This window comes from Melanotaenia boesemani, chromosome 10, assembly GCF_017639745.1.
Source record: "Melanotaenia boesemani isolate fMelBoe1 chromosome 10, fMelBoe1.pri, whole genome shotgun sequence".
NCBI classification, from domain to species: domain Eukaryota; kingdom Metazoa; phylum Chordata; class Actinopteri; order Atheriniformes; family Melanotaeniidae; genus Melanotaenia; species Melanotaenia boesemani.
In genome coordinates, this window is record NC_055691.1 from 736485 (window position 1) to 760744 (window position 24260).

At 42.9% G+C, this 24260-nt stretch overlaps 1 protein-coding gene across 1 annotated transcript in view; it reads right to left on the reverse strand.

Annotated features, from left to right (window-relative positions):
• The window catches only part of LOC121646872 (GRAM domain-containing protein 4-like), a 45300-nt gene extending 21101 nt beyond the window's left edge, over positions 1 to 24199 (reverse strand). Inside the window, exons 1-12 of the mRNA XM_041995948.1 lie at positions 24057 to 24199; positions 16050 to 16280; positions 15854 to 15959; positions 11654 to 11774; positions 11498 to 11565; positions 11293 to 11425; positions 11100 to 11125; positions 10653 to 10744; positions 10487 to 10578; positions 7992 to 8040; positions 152 to 223; positions 21 to 64 (exon numbers count right to left, since the gene is read on the reverse strand). Of these exons, the coding sequence (XP_041851882.1) occupies positions 21 to 64; positions 152 to 223; positions 7992 to 8040; positions 10487 to 10578; positions 10653 to 10744; positions 11100 to 11125; positions 11293 to 11425; positions 11498 to 11565; positions 11654 to 11774; positions 15854 to 15959; positions 16050 to 16235 (989 nt within the window). The 5' untranslated portion in view covers positions 16236 to 16280; positions 24057 to 24199. The remainder of the gene's footprint in view (positions 1 to 20; positions 65 to 151; positions 224 to 7991; positions 8041 to 10486; positions 10579 to 10652; positions 10745 to 11099; positions 11126 to 11292; positions 11426 to 11497; positions 11566 to 11653; positions 11775 to 15853; positions 15960 to 16049; positions 16281 to 24056) is intronic.
• Between the last annotated feature and the right edge of the window lie 61 nt (positions 24200 to 24260).

Consider the following 24260-nt stretch of genomic DNA (forward strand, 5'->3'; position numbering starts at 1 on the left):
ATATGTGCAGAAAAACTCACTTTTTTATTTTCTCCAAAATGTTGGCCATTTTTCCAAACAGATTCTGTGAGGATGAGGACATAAAAAAAAAAAAAATTAAGGGAATGAAGGTGTTTGGCTGTGGAGCTTCCTGTGGTGCACCTTGTCTCACCTGAGCTTTCTGAGCGACGTCCAGAACCAGCTGGAACTTCTCAGATACTGTTAAGTCTTCTTTTGGAGGTTCCTGAAGGTAAAACAAAATCAGAGGTGGAGTTGTCAGCTGCACATCATCTGATGAGGATTATGACTTCTACATGGTGTTTATATGAATCAAACTTGTCTAGGAAATCAAGTGTGCTATGGTGTTCATTTACAATCGCAGTACCACAAAAGTTGGGACATTGTTTAATATGTCATTAAAAACAGAATTCAATGCTTTCCCAATTTCATCAACCCATATTTTATTCCCAGTAGAACAAAACAACATATCAGATGTTGAATATCAGGTTCACCAATCTGAGACAAACTGTTTAGAAATTGTGGAGCAATTTCAGACAAACACTCGGAAGATTCCATCATCGACAGTGCAAGATATCATCAAAAGACTCAGAGAATCAAAAGGAATCCCTGTGTGCATGGGACAAGGCTGAAGGTCAAAACTAGATGCTGGTGATTAAAAACAGACATGTTTCTCTACTAAAAATCATTTCATGGACTTAGGAACACTTCCAGAAATTACTGGAAAGCAGTTCAACCTGAAATCCACAAATTCAGGTTAAAGTTCTATCATGCAAAGAAGTCATATGTGAACACAATCCAGAAACACCGCCGTCCTCTCTGGACCAAAGCTCATTTAAAGCGGTCTGATGTAAAGTGGAAAACTGGTCTGGCATCAGATTTATAAAAAACAGGAAAATTGTTTCTGGAAAGCATGGACGGCGTGTCCTGCAGACTAAAGAGGAGAGGGAGCATCCAGCTTGTTATCAGTGGACAGGTGAAAAGCTGCCTCTCTGATGGGATGGGGCTGCATTAGTGCCTATGGCGTGGGCAGCTTCCACATCTGTGAAGCTCCATCAATGCTGGAAAGTACATGGAGGTTTTAGAGCAACATCTGTTCCCATCCAGACAACGTCTCTTTCAGGGAAGGCCTTGCAGATTTCAGCAAGAAGATGCTGAACCACATCCTGCATCCATCACAGCAGCATGGCTTCACAGGAGAAGAGTCCGGCTGCTGAACTGGCCTGCCTGCAGTCCAGACCTTTCACCAGTACACAACATCTGGAGCATCATGGAAGCAGAAATCCAGCAACCAAGGTCCAGGACCGTAGAGCAGCTAGAATCCTGCATCAGACCAGAATGGGAAAACATTCTTCTCCTAAAACTACAGCAACTGGTCTCCTCACTTCCCAGAAGTTTCCAGACATGTTAGAAGAAGAGATGATACACCATGCTGAACATCACCCTGGAACTACTTTTTACACCATGCTGAACATCACCCTGGAACTACTTTTTACACCGTGCTGAACATCACCCTGGAACTACTTTTTACACCATGCTGAACACCACCCTGGAACTACTTTTTACACCATGCTGAACATCACCCTGGAACTACTTTTTACACCGTGCCGAACGTCACCCTGGAACTACTTTTTACACCATGCTGAACATCACCCTGGAACTACTTTTTACACCGTGCCGAACGTCACCCTGGAACTACTTTTTCCCACCGTGCCGAACATCACCCTGGAACTACTTTTTCCACCGTGCCAAACATCACCCTGGAACTACTTTTTACATCGTGCCGAACATCAACCTGGAACTACTTTTTACACCGTGCCGAACGTCACCCTGGAACTACTTTTTACAACGTACCGAACATCACCCTGGAACTACTTTTTACACCGTGCCGAACGTCACCCTGGAACTACTTTTTAAAACGTAACGAACATCACCCTGGAACTACTTTTTCCCACGATGCTGAACGTCACCCTGGAACTACTTTTTACACCATGCTGAACGTCACCCTGGAACTACTTTTTACACCGTGCCGAATATCACCCTGGAACTACTTTTTACATCGTGCCGAACATCACCCTGGAACTACTTTTTACACCGTGCCGAACATCACCCTGGAACTACTTTTTCCCACCGTGCCGAACATCACCCTGGAACTACTTTTTACACCATGCCGAACATCACCCTGGAACTACTTTTTACACCGTGCCGAACGTCACCCTGGAACTACTTTTTCCCACCGTGCTGAACGTCACCCTGGAACTACTTTTCACACCGTGCCGAACATCACCCTGGAACTACTTTTTCCACCGTGCCGAACGTCACCCTGGAACTACTTTTTACACCGTGCCGAACATCACCCTGGAACTACTTTTTAGACCATGCCGAACGTCACCCTGGAACTACTTTTTACACCATGCAGAACGTCACCCTGGAACTATATTTTACATCGTGCCGAACATCACCCTGGAACTACTTTTTACACCGTGCCGAACATCACCCTGGAACTACTTTTTACACCGTGCCGAACATCACCCTGGAACTACTTTTTACACCGTGCCGAATGTCACCCTGGAACTACTTTTTATACCATGCCGCACGTCACCCTGGAACTACTTTTTCCCACCGTGCTGAACGTCACCCTGGAACTACTTTTCACACCGTGCCGAACATCACCCTGGAACTACTTTTTCCACCGTGCCGAACGTCACCCTGGAACTACTTTTTACACCATGCTGAACATCACCCTGGAACTACTTTTTAGACCGTGCCGAACGTCACCCTGGAACTACTTTTTACACCGTGCCGAACATCACCCTGGAACTACTTTTTACACCGTGCTGAACGTCACCCTGGAACTATATTTGACATCGTGCCGAACATCACCCTGGAACTACTTTTTCCACCGTGCCGAACGTCACCCTGGAACTACTTTTTACACCGTGCCGAACATCACCCTGGAACTACTTTTTAGACCATGCCGAACGTCACCCTGGAACTACTTTTTACACCATGCAGAACGTCACCCTGGAACTATATTTTACATCGTGCCGAACATCACCCTGGAACTACTTTTTACACCGTGCCGAACATCACCCTGGAACTACTTTTTACACCGTGCCGAACATCACCCTGGAACTACTTTTTATACCATGCCGCACGTCACCCTGGAACTACTTTTTCCCACCGTGCTGAACGTCACCCTGGAGCTACTTTTCACACCGTGCCGAACATCACCCTGGAACTACTTTTTCCACCGTGCCGAACATCACCCTGGAACTACTTTTTACACCATGCTGAACGTCACCCTGGAACTACTTTTTACACCATGCCGAACGTCACCCTGGAACTACTTTTTACACCATGCTGAACATCACACTGGAACTATATTTTATATCGTGCCGAACATCACCCTGGAACTATATTTTACATCGTGCCGAACATCACCCTGGAACTACTTTTTACATCGTGCCGAACATCACCCTGGAACTACTTTTTACACCGTGCCGAACATCACCCTGGAACTACTTTTTACAACGTGCCGAATGTCACCCTGGAACTACTTTTTATACCATGCCGCACGTCACCCTGGAACTACTTTTTCCCACCGTGCTGAACGTCACCCTGGAACTACTTTTCACACCGTGCCGAACATCACCCTGGAACTACTTTTTCCACCGTGCCGAACGTCACCCTGGAACTACTTTTTACACCATGCTGAACGTCACCCTGGAACTACATTTTAGACCATGCCGAACGTCACCCTGGAACTACTTTTTACACCATGCTGAACATCACCCTGGAACTACTTTTTAGACCGTGCCGAACATCACGCTGGAACTACTTTTTACACCGTGCCGAACATCACCCTGGAACTACTTTTTACACTATGCTGAACGTCACCCTGGAACTACTTTTTCCACCGTGCTGAACGTCACCGTGGAACTATATTTTACATCGTGCCGAACATCACCCTGGAACTACTTTTTACACCGTGCCCGAACATCACCCTGGAACTACTTTTTACACCGTGCCGAACATCACCCTGGAACTACTTTTTACACCATGCTGAACGTCACCCTGGAACTACATTTTAGACCATGCCGAACGTCACCCTGGAACTACTTTTTACACCATGCTGAACATCACCCTGGAACTACTTTTTAGACCGTGCCGAACATCACGCTGGAACTACTTTTTACACCGTGCCGAACATCACCCTGGAACTACTTTTTACACTATGCTGAACGTCACCCTGGAACTACTTTTTCCACCGTGCTGAACGTCACCGTGGAACTACTTTTTCCACCATGTTGAACGTCACCCTGGAATTACTTTTTCCACCATGCCGAACATCACCCTGGAACTACTTTTTACATCGTGCCGAACATCACCCTGGAACTACTTTTTACACCGTGCTGAACGTCACCCTGGAACTACTTTTTACACCGTGCCGAACGTCACCCTGGAACTACTTTTTACACCGTGCCGAACATCACCCTGGAACTACTTTTTACACCGTGCTGAACGTCACCCTGGAACTATATTTTACATCGTGCCGAACATCACCCTGGAATTACTTTTTCCACCATGCCGAACATCACCCTGGAACTACTTTTTACATCGTGCCGAACATCACCCTGGAACCACTTTTTACACCGTGCCGAACGTCACCCTGGAACTACTTTTTACACCGTGCCGAACGTCACCCTGGAACTACTTTTTACACCGTGCCGAACATCACCCTGGAACTACTTTTTACACCGTGCTGAACGTCACCCTGGAACTATATTTTACATTGTGCCGAACATCACCCTGGAACTACTTTTTACACCGTGCCGAACATCACCCTGGAACTACTTTTTACACCGTGCCGAACATCACCCTGGAACTACTTTTTATACCATGCCGCACGTCACCCTGGAACTACTTTTTCCCACCGTGCTGAACGTCACCCTGGAGCTACTTTTCACACCGTGCCGAACATCACCCTGGAACTACTTTTTCCACCGTGCCGAACATCACCCTGGAACTACTTTTTACACCATGCTGAACGTCACCCTGGAACTACTTTTTACACCATGCCGAACGTCACCCTGGAACTACTTTTTACACCATGCTGAACATCACACTGGAACTATATTTTATATCGTGCCGAACATCACCCTGGAACTATATTTTACATCGTGCCGAACATCACCCTGGAACTACTTTTTACACCGTGCCGAACATCACCCTGGAACTACTTTTTACACCGTGCCGAACATCACCCTGGAACTACTTTTTACAACGTGCCGAATGTCACCCTGGAACTACTTTTTATACCATGCCGCACGTCACCCTGGAACTACTTTTTCCCACCGTGCTGAACGTCACCCTGGAACTACTTTTCACACCGTGCCGAACATCACCCTGGAACTACTTTTTCCACCGTGCCGAACGTCACCCTGGAACTACTTTTTACACCATGCTGAACGTCACCCTGGAACTACATTTTAGACCATGCCGAACGTCACCCTGGAACTACTTTTTACACCATGCTGAACATCACCCTGGAACTACTTTTTAGACCGTGCCGAACATCACGCTGGAACTACTTTTTACACCGTGCCGAACATCACCCTGGAACTACTTTTTACACTATGCTGAACGTCACCCTGGAACTACTTTTTCCACCGTGCTGAACGTCACCGTGGAACTACTTTTTCCACCATGTTGAAGGTCACCCTGGAATTACTTTTTCCACCATGCCGAACATCACCCTGGAACTACTTTTTACATCGTGCCGAACATCACCCTGGAACTACTTTTTACACCGTGCTGAACGTCACCCTGGAACTACTTTTTACACCGTGCCGAACGTCACCCTGGAACTACTTTTTACACCGTGCCGAACATCACCCTGGAACTACTTTTTACACCGTGCTGAACGTCACCCTGGAACTATATTTTACATCGTGCCGAACATCACCCTGGAATTACTTTTTCCACCATGCCGAACATCACCCTGGAACTACTTTTTACATCGTGCCGAACATCACCCTGGAACTACTTTTTACACCGTGCCGAACGTCACCCTGGAACTACTTTTTACACCGTGCCGAACGTCACCCTGGAACTACTTTTTACACCGTGCCGAACATCACCCTGGAACTACTTTTTACACCGTGCTGAACGTCACCCTGGAACTATATTTTACATCGTGCCGAACATCACCCTGGAACTACTTTTTCCACCGTGCCGAACGTCACCCTGGAACTACTTTTTACACCGTGCCAAACATCACCCTGGAACTACTTTTTAGACCATGCCGAACGTCACCCTGGAACTACTTTTTACACCATGCAGAACGTCACCCTGGAACTATATTTTACATCGTGCCGAACATCACCCTGGAACTACTTTTTACACCGTGCCGAACATCACCCTGGAACTACTTTTCACACCGTGCCGAACATCACCCTGGAACTACTTTTTACACAATGCTGAACATCACCCTGGAACTACTTTTTAGACCATGCCGAACGTCACCCTGGAACTACTTTTTACACTATGCTGAACGTCACCCTGGAACTACTTTTTACACCATGCTGAACATCACCCTGGAACTACTTTTTACACCATGCTGAACGTCACCCTGGAACTACTTTTTCCCACCGTGCTGAACATCACCCTGGAACTACTTTTTCCACCATGTTGAACGTCACCCTGGAACTACTTTTTACACCGTGCCGAACATCACCCTGGAACTACTTTTTACATCGTGCCGAACATCACCCTGGAACTACTTTTTACACCGTGCCGAACATCACCCTGGAACTACTTTTTCCCACCGTGCTGAACGTCACCTTGGAACTACTATTTACACCATCACGAACATCACCCTGGAACTACTTTTTACACCGTGCCGAACATCACCCTGGAACTACTATTTACACCGTGCCGAACATCACCCTGGAACTACTTTTTACACCATGCCAAACGTCACCCTGGAACTACTTTTTCCCACCGTGCCGAACGTCACCCTGGAACTACTTTTTACACCGTGCCGAACATCACCCTGGAACTACTTTTTACACCCTGCCGAACATCACCCTGGAACTACTTTTTACACCGTGCTGAACGTCACCCTGGAACTACTTTTTACACCGTGCCGAACGTCACCCTGGAACTACTTTTTAGACCGTGCCGAACATCACCCTGGAACTACTTTTCACACCGTGCCGAACATCACCCTGGAACTACTTTTTCCACCGTGCCGAACATCACCCTGGAACTACTTTTTACACCGTGCCGAACGTCACCCTGGAACTACTTTTTACACTGTGCCGAACATCACCCTGGAACTACTTTTTACACCGTGCCGAACATCACCCTGGAACTACTTTTTCCCACCGTGCCGAACGTCACCCTGGAACTACTTTTTACACCATGCTGAACATCACCCTGGAACTACTTTTTACACCATGCCGAACATCACCCTGGAACTACTTTTTACACCATGCCGAACATCACCCTGGAACTACTTTTTACACAGTGCCGAACATCACCCTGGAACTACTTTTTACACCGTGCCGAACATCACCCTGGAACTACTTTTTCCCACCGTGCCGAACGTCACCCTGGAACTACTTTTTACACCATGCCGAACATCACCCTGGAACTACTTTTTACACCATGCCGAACATCACCCTGGAACTACTTTTTACACAGTGCCGAACATCACCCTGGAGCTACTTTTAGAGATGTGTTTTCCATGAAATAGTGTCTCAGTTTAACATCTGGTGTGCTGTTTATATTCTGTTGGGAATAAAATATGTGTTGATGACATTTATAAATCACTGCATTGTGTTTTTATTTACACTTTACACCGTCTCCTAACTTTTGGGGAAATGAAGTTGTTGAACATTTTAATAGTTAAAAGGCTTCTGCTGAAAAACAAACAAAAATAAACAAAACCACTTTCAATGGTGCTGGAGTAAAGAGGGTTTTCTCACCACTGGCTCAGAGACTTCAGGTACGATGCTCCACTGGATCCTCCAGCCTCTGAGAGCAGAGTTTCATGAAGTCATTTCACATTCATGGGAAATTTAAATGAATTAACAGTCTGTGGTTCATCGCAATGTTTTTCAGTCAGAATCCACAGTTTTGATGCACCAGCTGCTTGTATGGTTTATTTTTATAGCTCCCGGACTGACTGGAGAAAAGTCATGCAGAGTAGTGTGTTCCCCACACAGAGATGGCTCTAGCCCCTAAATTTGAATTTGACCCCAAAACAGCTGGCTTTTAAAACTAAATTTGTTATGAAGACCATCACTGTCATTTGTCTGGGAGACAGCACACGTATGAAAAGGCTTGTTTTCTCTCAAGCACTGAGCAGCTATACTAAAAGCTAACCAGTCATTTCTCCAGGAAAACATACCATGTGTGTGACACTCTTCAAAAACTTACAGCAAAGAGGGTTTTACTCTTTTACAGCTGCACACTGTGTCAGACTTCTCACACAGCAGAAAGAAAGATGTTCCCAGGCTACAGGGCAGTCCATCTGATCGTTTCCTGTTACAAAAACCTGGGGTCTCATTTCTAAAGCGGGCGTAGGAACAAAAACCGGCGTACGCCAAGTATAGTCAACTTTTAGGATTTATGAAAACCAAACTTGACTTACAATGTTCCTACCTCCACGGCAACTCTGACCCAGCTGTACGCACAAAACCTGGGAAAGCAGGTAACGGCGACACCACCGGTCCAGAGTAAAATCAAGGAAATGATGTGAAAAAATAGACATTTCTGCACCATCTACAACCTTTTACACCACTTGTTAGATGTTAAAGCAGTTTGCAGAATAGCACCGAGCAACTAGAAAGAAATATTATTTAACACTAAATAAACTGCTACCAGTCTCAGATGTATGTGTACACATTATTTTATACACTAAAACAAATTACTGTAATTTAGCAGACGCTTTTCTCCAAAGCGATTCACCACTCTGGGAATCGAACTTCGGCCTCCCGCACGGGAGATGGATGCTCTACCGACTGAGATATCCAGCCGTGCGTTCCGATGCCTCTGGCCTGTCTTCTGACACTGATGACAGCATCTCCACCTGCTGCCACCATGTGGGCGGGGCAAGGCGCTCCCTCATGTGTGCCCGCTTTAGAGTTGATTCTGATTTATGAACAGAAACAGGTGTAGGACATGCGTGGGAACACTTTTATAAATCTGAAAGTAGAAGCATTTGCTTTTTGTGTATGCCGCCTGTAGTTTGCTTTGCTGCACACAGTTTGATAAATGAGGCCCCAGATCATTTTCTTCTTTCTGTTTGTTCTTGCCAACATGAGCTGCTGCAGTCTAAGATGCAGAGTTGGAGGAGGCTTTAAAGAAATGTTGAAGGGTTGAACTGTGGTTGGAGCCAATTAGAGAAGGAGACATACTCCATATTTTAGTTATATTAAGGCACAGCACATTAGATGCTTTTATTGGACAGTTGCTTGAGTAGAGAAACCTGCAGCACAGGACCACGGGCTGGGATTTTAACATGACCCAGCTGCATTGAGGAGATGTAAACTCTTAAAGTGGTGAAGGTAGCAGCTCACACCCACTTTTGAGCAAATTTCACCATATTCAATGTGTTACAATAATATCCAGTTTCATTATTAAATTCCCTTTTTCCATCTGTTTTCTGCATCGTAGTAATCATAGGACCCAATGTTAGGAAAAGCTGACGAGGAACTTCAGATCATAATGAATGCTAGTTCCCCTACAAACTGCAAGCTGTTGTTAAATTTACTCATTTTGATCCACCGTAACAAATCAGGAGCTTATGTGGCAAATAATATTTGCTAATTAGCTCAGCTGATAATATAAACCACATTCTTTAAAATTAATCTGTGCAATCAAAAATCAAAGTTTAAGCAGAGCAGGAATAAAATAATCACTTTTTACAAGAAAACAGAGACTAGAGCCCCGTTTCCACCAACGGGTCCGGCTCGGTGAGGGACAACTCGGTATGGAGTTTTTTTTGCAAAAATTGCATCTATTGCTATCTGGGTGATAGGACACCCAGCAGGTTAGGTTTTTTCCACTAAGAGTTTCAGAAAAGTCCATTCAGCCATAGTACGCCATCCATCCTACTAATTGTGGTACTTCTTTAAAATGACTGTCTGGGGGCCTTTATTCATTCACAATATACCTGTAGGTTCACCCTTCTTCTAGTGAACTTGGGTGCTAGCCCCCGTTTCCCCTGACTGATTGGATAATAGAGTTGTCAATAATAAAGATTGAACAATAGGTTGCTAACGCCTCCCAAGAACACCTCAACACCCGTTTTTAAAAATGTTGCTTCAAGTGCCCCCCAACAGTCTGTGAACGGCCGCTGGGCAGCGGTACTGCCCTCACTGAGAAACGCTAAATCGACATTAAACAGCAGCGATTCTGTCTTTAGTCGGGTTCAGTTTCTGGCCGTGTGATTGGTTGAACATGGGTGGACACTGACCTGGAAATTAGGTAATTCAATGAAAGGCGGACGATGGCAAGAAACAGGAACATGGGGACGGCCCAGCCATGCCACGCTGCATACATGTAGAGCTGTGGAGGACACACACCAAGTTTTGTGTGTGTTTGGAGACATTAGTATGTGATGAGTGTGTGTAGGAACTCACGATGAAGGCGATGGCTGATGTGTAGACAGAGTACCAGCTGGATAAGGCTGACAGATTCCTCATGAAGTTGGTTACAGGTCTGAAGCCTCGTTCTAGAAACACAGCAGCAAACAAGCAGACAGGATTTATCAGGGCAAAGAAAACATCATCTTTCCAGCTGTTACTTTTCTTTTAAATGTTAAACTGACAAAAAGACAATCTAGTGCATTCTCGTTGGGAATATGCAACAGAAAAGAAGAAAGAAGCCTGTGAATCAGGTTTGTGTGTGCAAGCTTTTTTTTCTGGTTTGGTAAGCTTTGTGGAGTCCCACACGGGTTCATGCTTAAACTTCTAAGATTTCATTTACACATCTAAATCTTGCATCAGTAAACACACGATGTGTCTTTGGCAACAAAAACTAAAACATCTGATAACATCTCACATTAAATGTGATAGAAAAACACTCACTAAGTCGTCTCATGTTTTCTGTCAGCCTGTGGATGAAAAACAAGATAATTATTTTGATTTCAAACAAGCACAACTATATAAAAACAGCCAATATAAGCCCGTCTTATTTACTATATATTTCAATAACTTCATTTCATTTGATTATCCAAGTTTCTTTAAGGCAGCCGGATAGTAAAAACGTCAGCCCTCTAACCTCTTGGCACTCAGAGGTTCCTCCGTCTCCACTGTCATCTCTTCAGGTTGGAAGCGGAAGTCTTCGAAATAAACACCGTAACGGTCGTAGAGCCATTTCAGGAAACTGTTGGACATCATCTCTTTCTGTTTGTCTGAGGGGAGAAGAACGCAATGAAAACACAGGGTAGAGGAATAAAATCTAAAAGTACGGACGTGTCGTTCACCTGTACTGCTGCTTGCAGGTAGAGGAGGGGGTGTGGATTTAGGTGTCTGAGATGGTGAGTCTTCAAGTCTGTGAGCAGAAAGAAGTGAAGTCAGTCCAGGCATCAAACCAGAGAAAACAGCTGCTCTGGTCATGACTTCATATTTTAATAACTCACCTGGATCTCAGGGCCTCGTTGATCTTCTGCTCCAGCTCAGAGCGTCTGCAGCGCTCCTTCTCCAGCTCTTGTTTCAGCGAATCCATGTTGGATTCCTCTCTAAGTTTCCTAAGCTCCTCCTCTGAAGTGGAAAGATTTGACACACAATCAGTCCATTAAAAATCTCCATCACTTCACATTCAGTTTACTACTTTTAGATTTAATGGGGAACCATTTTTCCCTTTTTGTTGCAAGAGGAGGTCTGAAGAAGGAACTGAAATAAAAACCAGCTGTAGCCTCATGAAAGTTTGGCTAATGTCGTCATTAGCAAGAAGAGGTTTTTTTCTTCCTTTTCACAATGTGCAGCTACTCAATAAGTTTAACATGTTCATATTGTAAACAGAAGTAGGAGAAAATTACTTTTCCTTCCCAACAATGAAAAAAATGTCTAATTTTGTTGTAAATTTGGCATTTTTCAATCATTAAATGCTTAATAATTCCAAACAGTTGGTTAGAAATAGCATGAATGCTCAATCGCACTCTGGTGCAGCCAAAGAAGGAAACTCTGCTCTAAAATCAGTGTGTTGGGCTGCATACATGCCAGGATAGTGTGGAGGAAATTCTGAAAAATTCCGCACTTTCTGTAGGTTTGCTTTCACACTGCTTGGGCAGCGTCACACAGTTACAACTGCTCACTAGGAGCAATATTCCCTGAAATTACTGTTGACCTAGAGGAAAGAAGAAAATCCGTCTCATTGATTGGCCAGAACTGAAAACAGCTCATTCACGGCAAGTAAACAATGGAGCAAGAACAAATTTATTCAATCTGGGGCATTGCTGGGTCCACTTTAAACGATTCCTGATATTCCACAGATATCACACTCTATTCGGTGTCATGTGGACGCTCATTTGCACTCTGGTGCAGACCAAAGAAGCAAACTCTGGTTTGCTCGAACCTGGTGTGAAAGCAAATGAACCATCCAGTGAACCAAACAGAAGGAAAGGTCGAAGAGTAGCATGCTGGATAACTTGCTGCCTCTCCTGCTGCTCACACTGGACAGATTCTGGGGAAAACCCTATTCTGCAAAAACATAAAATCCAAGACTGAATAAACCTCCTGTTCCATTGTTTCTCTGTGGAGAATTACCTGGCAAAGGCAAAAGGATAACTGTCTTTGGTCCTGGCCAGAGGACGAGTCTCATTTTCTACTTCATCCTGTCTTTTGTCTTCTTGGTCAGTGGTCATTTTGGACAAAACTGTCCAAGAACAGTAGATGTTGTAACTGCATGAACTTGTCCAGGCAGATGGTCCACTAGTAAAGTGCAGCTTGAGAGCAAACCAACCTGAAGAAAAATGCAACTTTTTTAAATTCTCTGCTTATCTGGCCAACTTATTTAGACTATCCTTGTGTGAATGCATCCTAAGAGCTCTGGTTTTCAAGAGAACCAATGTTCACTTCTTGGGTTTGTTGAGGCAAAAAGTTACTCTGTCAAGGATTGAGGAGTCTGGTCCTGAAGTGAAAAGTGATTACAAGTTTATTGAACACAGGATTAAAATACAAAGAATAGAATGAATAGGAAGAATAGACAGAATAGAATTGCAATTCGAGAGACTGCTCAGAGGTCTGACAGCACAGAGATCTGAACAGAATCTGATAAGAAACACACATGCAGCATCTTTTAAGCAGAATGATCACATCACAGCACATCATGAAATACAAACAATGAGATTGTCTGTTCCTCACACAGGATTAGACACTTCAGCAAACCTAATGAGCTTTTTCAGTTTATTGAGCACGTAAACAACCCCAGTGACATTAAGGCAGAATGCTCAGCTGGGTCATCCTGAGGCGTCTGGCTGGTATCAGATAAGTCACACAGGTCAGAGCGAACTGTTCTAAAGAATGCATGATAGCAACAGGCTACTCAGTATTAAACTCAATTACCAAGAACTTAAACAACATGTTTACCCTGAGAGGGATCAGTAGACACAATATAATAAAGGGAATAATATGAAATTTCCACAACAGGTTCGCACCAGAATGCAAATGAGGGTTCACACTACTTACAGTTTTTCTCAAATGCTAAAACACAAAAGCCAATCCCCTAAACCAAATGACCAGTTGTCTAAACACATTTACTAAATCTAGCCATCATTTTCCAATATCACAAACACATTTCTCATGAAGACACAATTCACAAAACACAATCCTCCGTTCGCATAAATCTAAACACATTTTCCTTACTAAAACACAAGTTGCAAAAGAACTCTGCTCATATTCTCAAATGAAAGCTCATAAGATGCAAAATGCTTGCCACAGTCAGCAATATTTGAACACCATGAACACACCTGGCGTCATTCATTACACACAACGACTCAAAATTGAAGACACCTGTTGGTAATGCTGTGACCACATGTATAAAAGCAAGTTCAGAGTGCACAGTTTGCTGAAGATCCCAAACAAACAAAATGGATGAAGGCAGAGTCAGGGGAAGAGGAATTCGAGTCAGAGGAGGAAGAAGAGCTGGCCATGGAAGAAGAGGAACAGGCCAACGACGAAGAGGAGTTCAAATCAGAGGAGGAAGAGGAGCAGGCCAACAAGGGAGAGGAGAAGATGCAGGAGGGAGAGGAGGAGGTCCAGGACGGAGAGCAGGACAACCTCGCACCATCATTACGGACGAGATGCGAGTAACAGTCATTGACCATGTCATTGTCCATGGCATGACAATGGCTGCAGCAGGGCTAAGAGTCCGTCCAAACCTGAGTAGGTTCACCGTGGCCAGCATTATCAGGGCTTGTCCACCGGCATGCTGTCCTTGGGTCTTACAACACCCAACGTCTCCTCAACTTTCTAGAGGAGCTAAGAGACATCCTCCTGCTCTGCCAACACCATCCTGGGCCCACACATCACATTTATGTGATCATTTGGGACAATGTCAATAAAAAAACTTCACACCCTGATCATGTTTTCAAGAGTACTGTTGTGTGCAATAGATTCTGCATTGAGTCGTGTTACAGTAGTGTACATGCAGTATTTTCTATAGATTTATACTCTTCATATGAAACTCTCAAATCTAAATGCCTAATCCTCTGCAGAGATCTAAGAAGATCTGTTACTGCAAAGTTTCTAAAAATATGCATTGGCAGTTATGAAACAAAGACCCGTCTCACAAATTGAGCTTTGTGTTTTCAACTGTTTTGCTGTAGTGTGTAATGATGTGGATAGTGTTTACATGTTTGAAAGCTTCGAGTTGCTCTTTTGGTGTGGAAGTTTGAGCTTTGAAGTTCGAAGGTGTGGTTGTGTTTATGTAGCTTTAGAAAAGGGTGTTGTGTTTAGGCATTGGGGAACATGGAGGAAACATTTGTGAAATGTGCTTTAGCATTTGAGAAAAACTGTAAAACAAACCATATTATCTGTGGAAATGGGCCAGGGTTAATTTAAAACTGATCAAACAGCCAGTTTGAATGTGATCCAGACCCCTCTGTGATTCATATATTGAGTTGTTGGACCAGGTTGCCATTAATAAAACTGTCTCTTATTATGAACGTCTTTCAGTGTTTTCACCATTTCACCGCTGATTTTTGGCTTGATTTTAACTCTAAAAAGGTCTTCATGAAGTTTCTTGGACGCTAGAATTCTTGCTAAAACTTGTCCAAATAAGCTCAGTCGCTTGTATATTTAACAAACAACTAAAGCAAACAGAGCAAACTTGACCAAGAGCTGGAGCCACAGCAAGCGAAATGTTGACACATTATCAATGTGACTTAGTTAATGTAGGTTAACGGAGGAAAGGAGGCTTTAAGCTAAATGACAAAAACAAGAAAGGAGGACAGAAAGGAAGTCTGATGAGATGTTGTACTGAGAATTTAATTTTACTACCATACTCCTATGAAGCAAGCAAGCATCATTCACCATAATGTGTGTGTGTTGGTGTGTTAGGCTGTATGTGTCAGATGAGGACTGCAATGTTATTAATAGCTACTTGGTGTTACATAAAATGGCAAATATTGACCAGCTAGTGTGCTTTTGTGTTGTTGGGTGATTGATTCTGAGGATGATCTGATGACTGAGTCAACACGGTGTCTAATAAACATGGAGCTGACCTGTGCTTAACGTGATGCTCCACCTATTTTTCTTCTATCTCTGGGTGGAAAATTAAAAATGATTTTCCTGGTCAATTTATGCACCCATACATGAGGAAACATTCACAGAATACTTACGTAAGAAGTGTTTCTCTAACAAGGCTATTTCTAGGTGGCCTTTGACCTCATTTAAATCCGTCCTGGGGTCATCTTGGAGAGATGCAGTAAATGACCCTGGACCAGCCTTAAACATGAATCAATGAGGTTAGCTGTGAGAAACTGGACTAACTGAAATGAGAGTAAATAAGTGATTTTTTCTGTGTCAGATCTGAACCTGGACATCATTTTGCTGCTCTCCCTCAGCTTCCCTCATCTCCTCTGGCTCCTTGGTGGAGATGCGAGGTTTGATCACGACTTCCTCGCTGCATTCTGTGTCGGATGTGTTGGGAGACTCAGCCAGATCCAGGAACTCGTCTCGTCTCTGGCCTCGAAACCGGATCCTGTCCAGACGTTTCAGCATGGTGGATGTGGCAGAGTCTGGTTTCTATCTGAACATGATGAATGCCTGAGATGCAGAAGACAAAGAAAACAAGATATGAAGGTAAAGTGTATGATGCAATACATCCCACAGATAACTGTGCCTCTCCAGTGCATGCAACTCATGTTTGCAGGGATGCAGAAATATTTATTCAAATAGCTGACCATCAGAATATATCATGGCTGGTGCAGTGTGGTGTGATGGAGGAGGTAAGGAGTTGATGGGCATCTGTCAGCGTAGATGGCAGACTCTTCACACCTGGTTGTGTAGCGGCCTTACGTCAGGCTTGTTTTGCAGCCAACCAGGATGTACTTCAGATTTGCTGGAGATGGACAGAGGGGGCACGTAGTGTTTTCTACATACCATTAGTTGCAGTCACTGAGAAATGGCTGGAAATCATAAGTGGTGTGTGTAAAAAGAAGCTAGTTTGAGGTGTTTCCATGCCCCACAGCTCCCTTCCAGAGTTTCATCTTTTCAACTCCCTCCCAGCTCATCCACTGGCCTTGGCTTGTTTGGGAGACAGCTTTTGCTCACCTCGTAGCTTGCTCCTAGCAGTGCACTTCCTTGACAACAAGGCCTCAGCGCTATTTTGGAGTCGCCTTGCATCAGCTTTCACCAAGACCAAGGCCTCCTCTCCCTTGTTGTATGTGGCCAGCAATGTTGCAGTGCTTGAGGGATGACTGTTCCTGCTGTGTAGCTGCAGATTGGGTTCATTTCCTTCCAGCTGCAGGAGGAGCTCTCTGGGCTACACATGGGTCGTGGGATTCAGTGTCATTTCCAGCCTTATTTTGGAGCCCCTGAACTGTTCTGCAACACTTGACACAGGAAGCTCCAGGTTGCCTTTTCTGTACAGCCTTATGTTGCTAAAGCACCCGGAGAAGCAGCCACTTTTTCACAAATGAGCTTATCAACCTTTCCAGCTGCCACATCAGCCGGGGTAGGAGACCGAACTGAAGGCACCAGAGCTTCAACCTGACAGGGAGGACTCAAGACCACTGATGGTGTCGTGCCTGAGCTGGTTCACTTGAACTCTGTCCTTGAGGGTGGCATTGTACCAGCGCCCAAGAAATCACTTTCTGTCAAACTTTCCACCAATCAGATCATTTAAATTGATGGTAATGTCCAATCAGGAGCAGCCAAAGATCAAAAAGTTAGCAGAAAGTTCTATGTCTGTCAGAAAAGAACTAAATTACTGGTCTTCTATGCCTGAAATAAAGCCAAGAAGATATTTTTGACTCACAGTGGGCCAAAAATGAGCTGAGCTGAAGTTGGTTTTGAGAGGATAGCAGGTAAATATTAACATAAATAACTGAAAATAACAAAAAAAAATGAAAAAAAAAAAATCTCGTGGAGGAAAAATAGTTCGTCTTAATCCCAGTATTCTTTCTCCTGAGAGCCAAGACTTCAGAGAATTATAAGCAGTTGAGAAAAAGACTTAAGTTACTGTTGATTTTTTTATACAAAGTATTGTTAGTAATAAATTCTGTTTTGTTTTATTAATTTGCTTTATGGGGCTATATCTATCATTACATTAATTTTACATCAATTTATGCTCATAATCTGACAGCTGAGGCTGTCCTGAAATAATATCTGTATGTTGACTGTGTTTAAAAGGGCTCAGCTCTACATGTATTTCTACATGTAAAGAAAACTAGGTGGACCACAAAATGGCATAAAATGGCTTTTTTAAAGGGTTAAAAACAACTTGACAGAGATACTGCATGAAAAGCAGAAAACACAAAAACATGTTTTTGTCTACTAATGAATATCGTGGCGTAATTAGAACAATTAAGCTCTCATAACTTCTGGTTATCTAGTCTGCTCTCAGCATATCAGAGTAGAAAAGCAGACGTTCAGCTGTGAAACCATAGCAGTGTTTGCTCAGGGAGGAGGAAATGCTTTATCATCTGCTCCATGGACTCAAACAGGGACCATAAAACCTAATGACAGATTCTGATTATTGGTCCCTACGAAACTTGTAAAACCTAAATGCTCGGCTGCTTGTTCACTACTTTGGTAAAAGGTCATTAGCTACAATCTAATGGTTAGATCTCTGTTTCCAACAGACAATATCCCTGAGCCCCCACTGGAGCCACAGAATAGCCAAATAATGGATATAGGAGATTCAGACGGCAACGTCCTGTTCTCTGTGTTATACATATGTCAATAAATAGAAAAAGGCTTTAAGAAAAAAATAAAGGAGAAAGAAGTACATAAAAGTCATTACAAATGTGCCAGAGATTGAGACGGTCATAGTCTCACACCCTTGTACACTTACATGAAATACTAAAAAAAATGACTTAAACATGAAAATTTTTACCTGATTCTTCACAATTATCCATTCTTCTAACTTGATATCTTGTACATATATAGCTTTTGTTCCATTTACTTAGTATATATCTAAACTCCAAGATGACTGACTACAAAAAATAAGTGAAAATAACCTAAAGAGCTGGGATATTTGTTTGTTTGCCACGTAGGCCACTCGCGTAGACGCGAGGTAAGGTGTCGCGTAGGTATGACAGGTATGATATAAACACAACGGCTGATAGTTTTGAAGACAGCAACTACCAGCATCTGTATGATGTTTCCCACCTGTCGCACCGTGATAAAAAAGATAACAGCTGCTGGCTGAAATGTGTGACTGTAGGTAGTAACGGAGTATGGTTATGGTAACTAATGCATTAGAGTAATAGTTACTGACAAAAGTAACAACGTTAGCGTAACGCATTCAGCAGCGGCCAAGAAGTTATTAAAAAAAAACATTCAACACTACGCTGCTCTAGAAAAACTGAAAAAGCTGCGTTTGTTTCTGAGGAACCGTTAGAGTGAGAATGTACTCCACAAAACTCCCTCCATGTGTCTGAGCAGCCAAAACATTGTAAATAACAACCAAAGAGGAGCTGCCTTTCACAACATTCAAGTCCAAGTAGATAAATGTCATGAAAAAGATTAAACATAAATCCAGACGAGGGAAATGTGCCAGCGGCAGAAGAGGTGTGTTAAAGTGGTGAAGTATGACAGAGGAAGAGTTACTCCCTCTAAACAAACCCATCAAGTCATATGTAAGGAATTTAATTTGGTTATAGAAAAGAAAATAACCACGGTGTCACGGTGGAGGACGGCTCACCAGCCTGTAAAGTAGCCACAAAAAGTTACAGTCAAATGAAGAAAAATACAGTGAAAATATTTCACCACCTACAGGATAAAACTGCTTTTTACACTAAAGTAGAGAAATGTTTAGTAACTGGGTTCAACGACATTAATGTTTACCTGCTGTGACACTGACATTACACACTTTTTGTAGTTGTGTCTGACTTCGGTTGGGTGTACAGCATAATGTGATAAGTTCAGCAGAATTCACTTACATTATACAGATTAAAAGAAAAAAACTGTCAAAGTTTGTTTTGCTGTTCCTGCACAAACATGCCGTTAATTATCAGTGTATACTGGGCTGTAGAAGAAAACATTTTATTTCAGATATATGGTCTTTATTTTCACTGTTCTGGTATTATTTATATCTCAAACAGCAGCTTTTCTGCTGAAGGGCAGCTTGAAGTGAAAAGCTAACTAGATGTTTGAGGCTAATGGAACAGAAATACAGCAAACATGCAGCCAAAGACCCCTGGAACCCTGTCCAGAAAATACGCGAAGGTGGAGCTCCAGCTCAACCTCTAAAAGAAAGGCTAGCATTTAAAGGTACAGAGTGTCAGTATTACTGACATCTGGTGGCAAATGGATGTAAAAATTCACTTCAATACCAAGAACTGTCAAAGCTGTCAAAGAACGGTGGCTGTCAGTGGCCAAAACTCTTCTAGATATAAACTTGTGCCAGTGGATCCAACGGCTGCAGGTGCAGGGATGACTGCACTACAGGTAACTACTTCAAAATCATGTATATGTGTACCGTCTTCTTCTATGTGCATTTAAAGCATTACTTAACCCAAACAGTGCTCCAGCCCCTAACAACCAAATTTAGTACTGCACTTTTAGACATAATTATTTTAGTAAAATAATTAGATACCAATAGAAATAAAGTGTTTAATGATATATTAAATGTTAGTCATTGACTTTTGAATTTGTTACACGCTGCACCGTTAAGTCTATCACACCAAGGAACAGTAAGCGAAACATCTAATAACTAGCTTCATGACCAGATTAAGTTTCAAGGTAAGAGTCAGTGAATAGTGGAGCTGCTCTTTTAGATAAAGCTGAAGACATGCTTTTCAAGGCTAGTTTTCTTCAGGGCTTTGTACGTTTGATGGAATTAGCTGATCCTGAGTTTACAGTCCCACAAGACTGTATAAATAATACAGGCGGCGTGGCTCAGTGGTCGTCTTGTAGCCCGAGGGTTGCCGGTTCAATCCTCGGCCTGTCGAGTTCCCGTCGAGTTGTCCCTGAGCAAGACACCAAACACCAAATTGCTCCTGATGGGTCGAGCGCCTTGCATGGTAGCTTCGGCCATCTGTGTGTGTGTGTGTGTGTGTGTGTGTGTGTGTGTGTGTGTGAATGTGTGTGAATGTGTGTGTGTGAATGTGTGTGAGTGTGTGTGAATGTGTGTGAATGTGTGTGAATGTGTGTGAGTGTGTGTGAATGTGTGTGAGTGTGTGTGAATGTGTGAATGTGTGTGAGTGTGTGTGAGTGTGTGTGAATGTGTGTGAATGTGTGTGAGTGTGTGTGAATGTGTGTGAGTGTGTGTGAATGTGTGTGAATGTGTGTGAGTGTGTGTGAATGTGTGTGAGTGTGTGTGAATGTGTGTGAATGTGTGTGAGTGTGTGTGAATGTGTGTGAGTGTGTGTGAGTGTGTGTGAGTGTGTGTGAATGTGTGTGAGTGTGTGTGAATGTGTGTGAATGTGTGTGAGTGTGTGTGAATGTGTGTGAGTGTGTGTGAGTGTGTGAATGTGATGTATGACGTAAAGCTCTCCGTGTATCGTTCCAGGTAATGAAAAGTGCTGTATAAATACTTCATTTACCATGAAGAAAAACCATCAGAACAAGACTGAGGAAACTGTCTGACAGGTGAGCTGACCACCTGGTTAGCAAGTGTTCAAAAGCTGTTATTTACTCAACACGTGCATGTGCAACAACTACATTTGAGAAGAGGGCACGGAGCTTTTAATCAAGACACAACATTTGTGCTTTTAGGATCTTAAACCCGGAGGGATGACACAAACTGTTAGATGGCTGTGGAGGAAGGTGGGGGTGGTGAAGATCACTGAGCCGTCTGACAGGTCTGACATGATGACGATTATCTGATCAAGTCTGAACAACAACCAAGCCCCTAAGTCAGTCGTCTACAGACCGGCTGGTCTGACCCTGTTCAGTCGGACACTCACTGACTCACTGACAGATTAGTGGTTCATAGAAAGCCAGAGACGCTGTCTGTTTACGGAACAGGTGACCGTCTATGTATGTGATTTTAGACTATCTACAAGCTGAATGACTGGATTTTACCTTGAAGAGACCTATTAAAAGCTAAAAAACTACTCATTCTTGAATGTCAGTCTGGTTTCTGGCTGGTTTAAAAGTATTCTTCTTCTGTAAGGAAATGTAAGACTTTCTCTGCCCCTCTAGTGCAACCTAGAAATAAAACAGTTCACCTTGTCCAGTTGTGTTTAGTCAGTATAATTATGACAGAACAGTAGGAACCGTTGGGTCCAAAGTTAATCATTTTATATGACATTTTTTCAGTGCTTCAAATTAATGTGGCCTGACCTGGATAAGCAGCAGAAAAATCGATGGATTAACCCATTTAGAGGATCATTCTAGTTTATTTCAACCTGGCCTGGCATGTTTCCTGCTGGTGTGGCTATTGTGTCTGGATTTGTGATGGTACACTGCAGAGATGTGGCGGCGAAACGGGGAGTTAAATAAAACAGTGCCCATCAGGACGACCAGTGTAAGCAAACACTACTTCTACGCCAGTTCACCTTCTCACTCTTCATATTCATCCATGTATGCCACTTCCAACATATTCCACAAACTGAAATGGACTTTACCTTTTCTAATTTACTGTGTGTATAAAGGGTTCATTAATTTCAATTAATGTTTACTTAAAATGTACACACGACCTATAATCCACTTATAAGAACAACCTTTAGGTTGCAATAATATGGCACATCCAACCTGATAATCTATTTTTGTTTTTTTTTTACTACCTTTGGATTCCCTATCAAAATGTTAAATGTTTCACACTTTTATAGTCCTGTTTTATCCTAATCCAAGTCCTACGAAGCACTCAGTCTTCATTCTTCTATTATCAGTACAGTGATTCTTACCATAAATAACGTATATGCTCTCTATATACAGTCTGCAGCTCTTTCTCTGAGGTGTTGGGTTCACACTTTGGCACATAGGTGAACCGGCAATCAAACCGTCGACCATTCGGTTGGAAGACGACCACTTTAGAAGCTGAGCCAAAGCCACACCAATCAGATCCTTCTAAAAGTTATGACTTATAATTATAACTGCTAAAGTGGGAACTAATAAGCTGAAAAACTAGACTACACGTGGATGTTTTACTTTGTTTACACTCTGCCGTCCTGCTGCTGTACACCATCGTGTTTTACTTTTGTATTCCACTCATGTTGTCTTTCTGTTAAAAAGACAGAAGTGACACAGTTTCTTGAGTATTGGGGAGAAATCCAGGTGTGTTAATAATAAAATAGCTGCTGTTATCTGATTGAGCTTAATCAAATTATGCTGTTTACATGATCGCTTGACTGCGATGAGAAAAAAAATGAACGAGGCATTATTGTGGAGGACGGCTCACCATCATGTAAAGCAGGACAAAAAAGATGCAGCGAAAGAAGGAAATGTGTTTTACCACCTGGATAACCAGCAGCGTTTTATCCTACAGTAGAGATAAACAGGAGTTTGGCTGAATGACTAATATTTATCTAACCTAACAATGAAATTAAATGCTGTTGTGTCATTTGTAATTTTGTGATTATGTACAACTCAGGTTGGTCTTGCAGCGGAACATATATACAGATGAGAAAAAAAATTAAAAACATCTTTTGTGACGGCAGTTTTGCTGTTCAAACAAAATTGACCAGATTTGGGGTCCATGGCTTGGCAATAGTCACAGTCCATAGAAGAAACAGCTTTTAATTAAAGATATACGGTTTTATTTCTTGTCACTATTGTCACTATGTCCCACAAAAATTACGGCAATTCTGCTAAAGGACAGCTAGAACTCAGAGGTGTGTAGGTATATTTTCTACTTAGGTTGAAATGTTTAAAACAGTTTTTATAATGTGGTTTTCAGAAGAAGCGCCCCCACATCCAGGTACAGGTCCTGTAGCCTCTTATATCTTTTTTCTCTCAACCAGAGTTAATATGTAGGCTTTATTTATTTGTTGCACAGCAGAGGAGATTTAGCTGAAATCAGACTTCTTAGTTGCTTTGCTTTGTTACACTGATTACAAAGACTGTAATGATTGTGTGTTATTTATTATGCACATTCCTGGAGCTGTTGTTGTCCAGCTGTTTCCCCCATTTCAGAACCAGAATTCTGAAAAAAAAAATGTTTGGGGATTTTGCCAGAGCAAATAAATAAATGCCTAATCAGCAGTTCATTATTGTGTACCAGCACACTTTCCACGACCTCGGGACCCCTCCCACCTAACCTGATGACAACCAATCAGCTACAGCCTACCTACGGACCTCAAAGAAGAACTGAGGGAACGTAGCCGGTCCGCGGGGTCCAGGTTGGACACACCTGCACACCTACACGAACCGAAATTAACTGAATATTGACAGCAAGTAAGGAAGAAATGCACGGACGAACAAGTTTCTCACCGTGTAACAGAGGATGAGGCAAACTTTCTCCTCCTTCTGCCTTTCCTTGCGATTCAAGCCGGATCAAACCCTCTGGAAACCGGATCAAACCGTCTCCCGATCCGCTCCAAAACCGAACCAGGCTCTTCTGAATAACTGTGTGTGTCCTCTGTCCCAAGAGCTAATCCAAATATTAAGGTTTAGTGAAAAACCTGAACCGTGTTT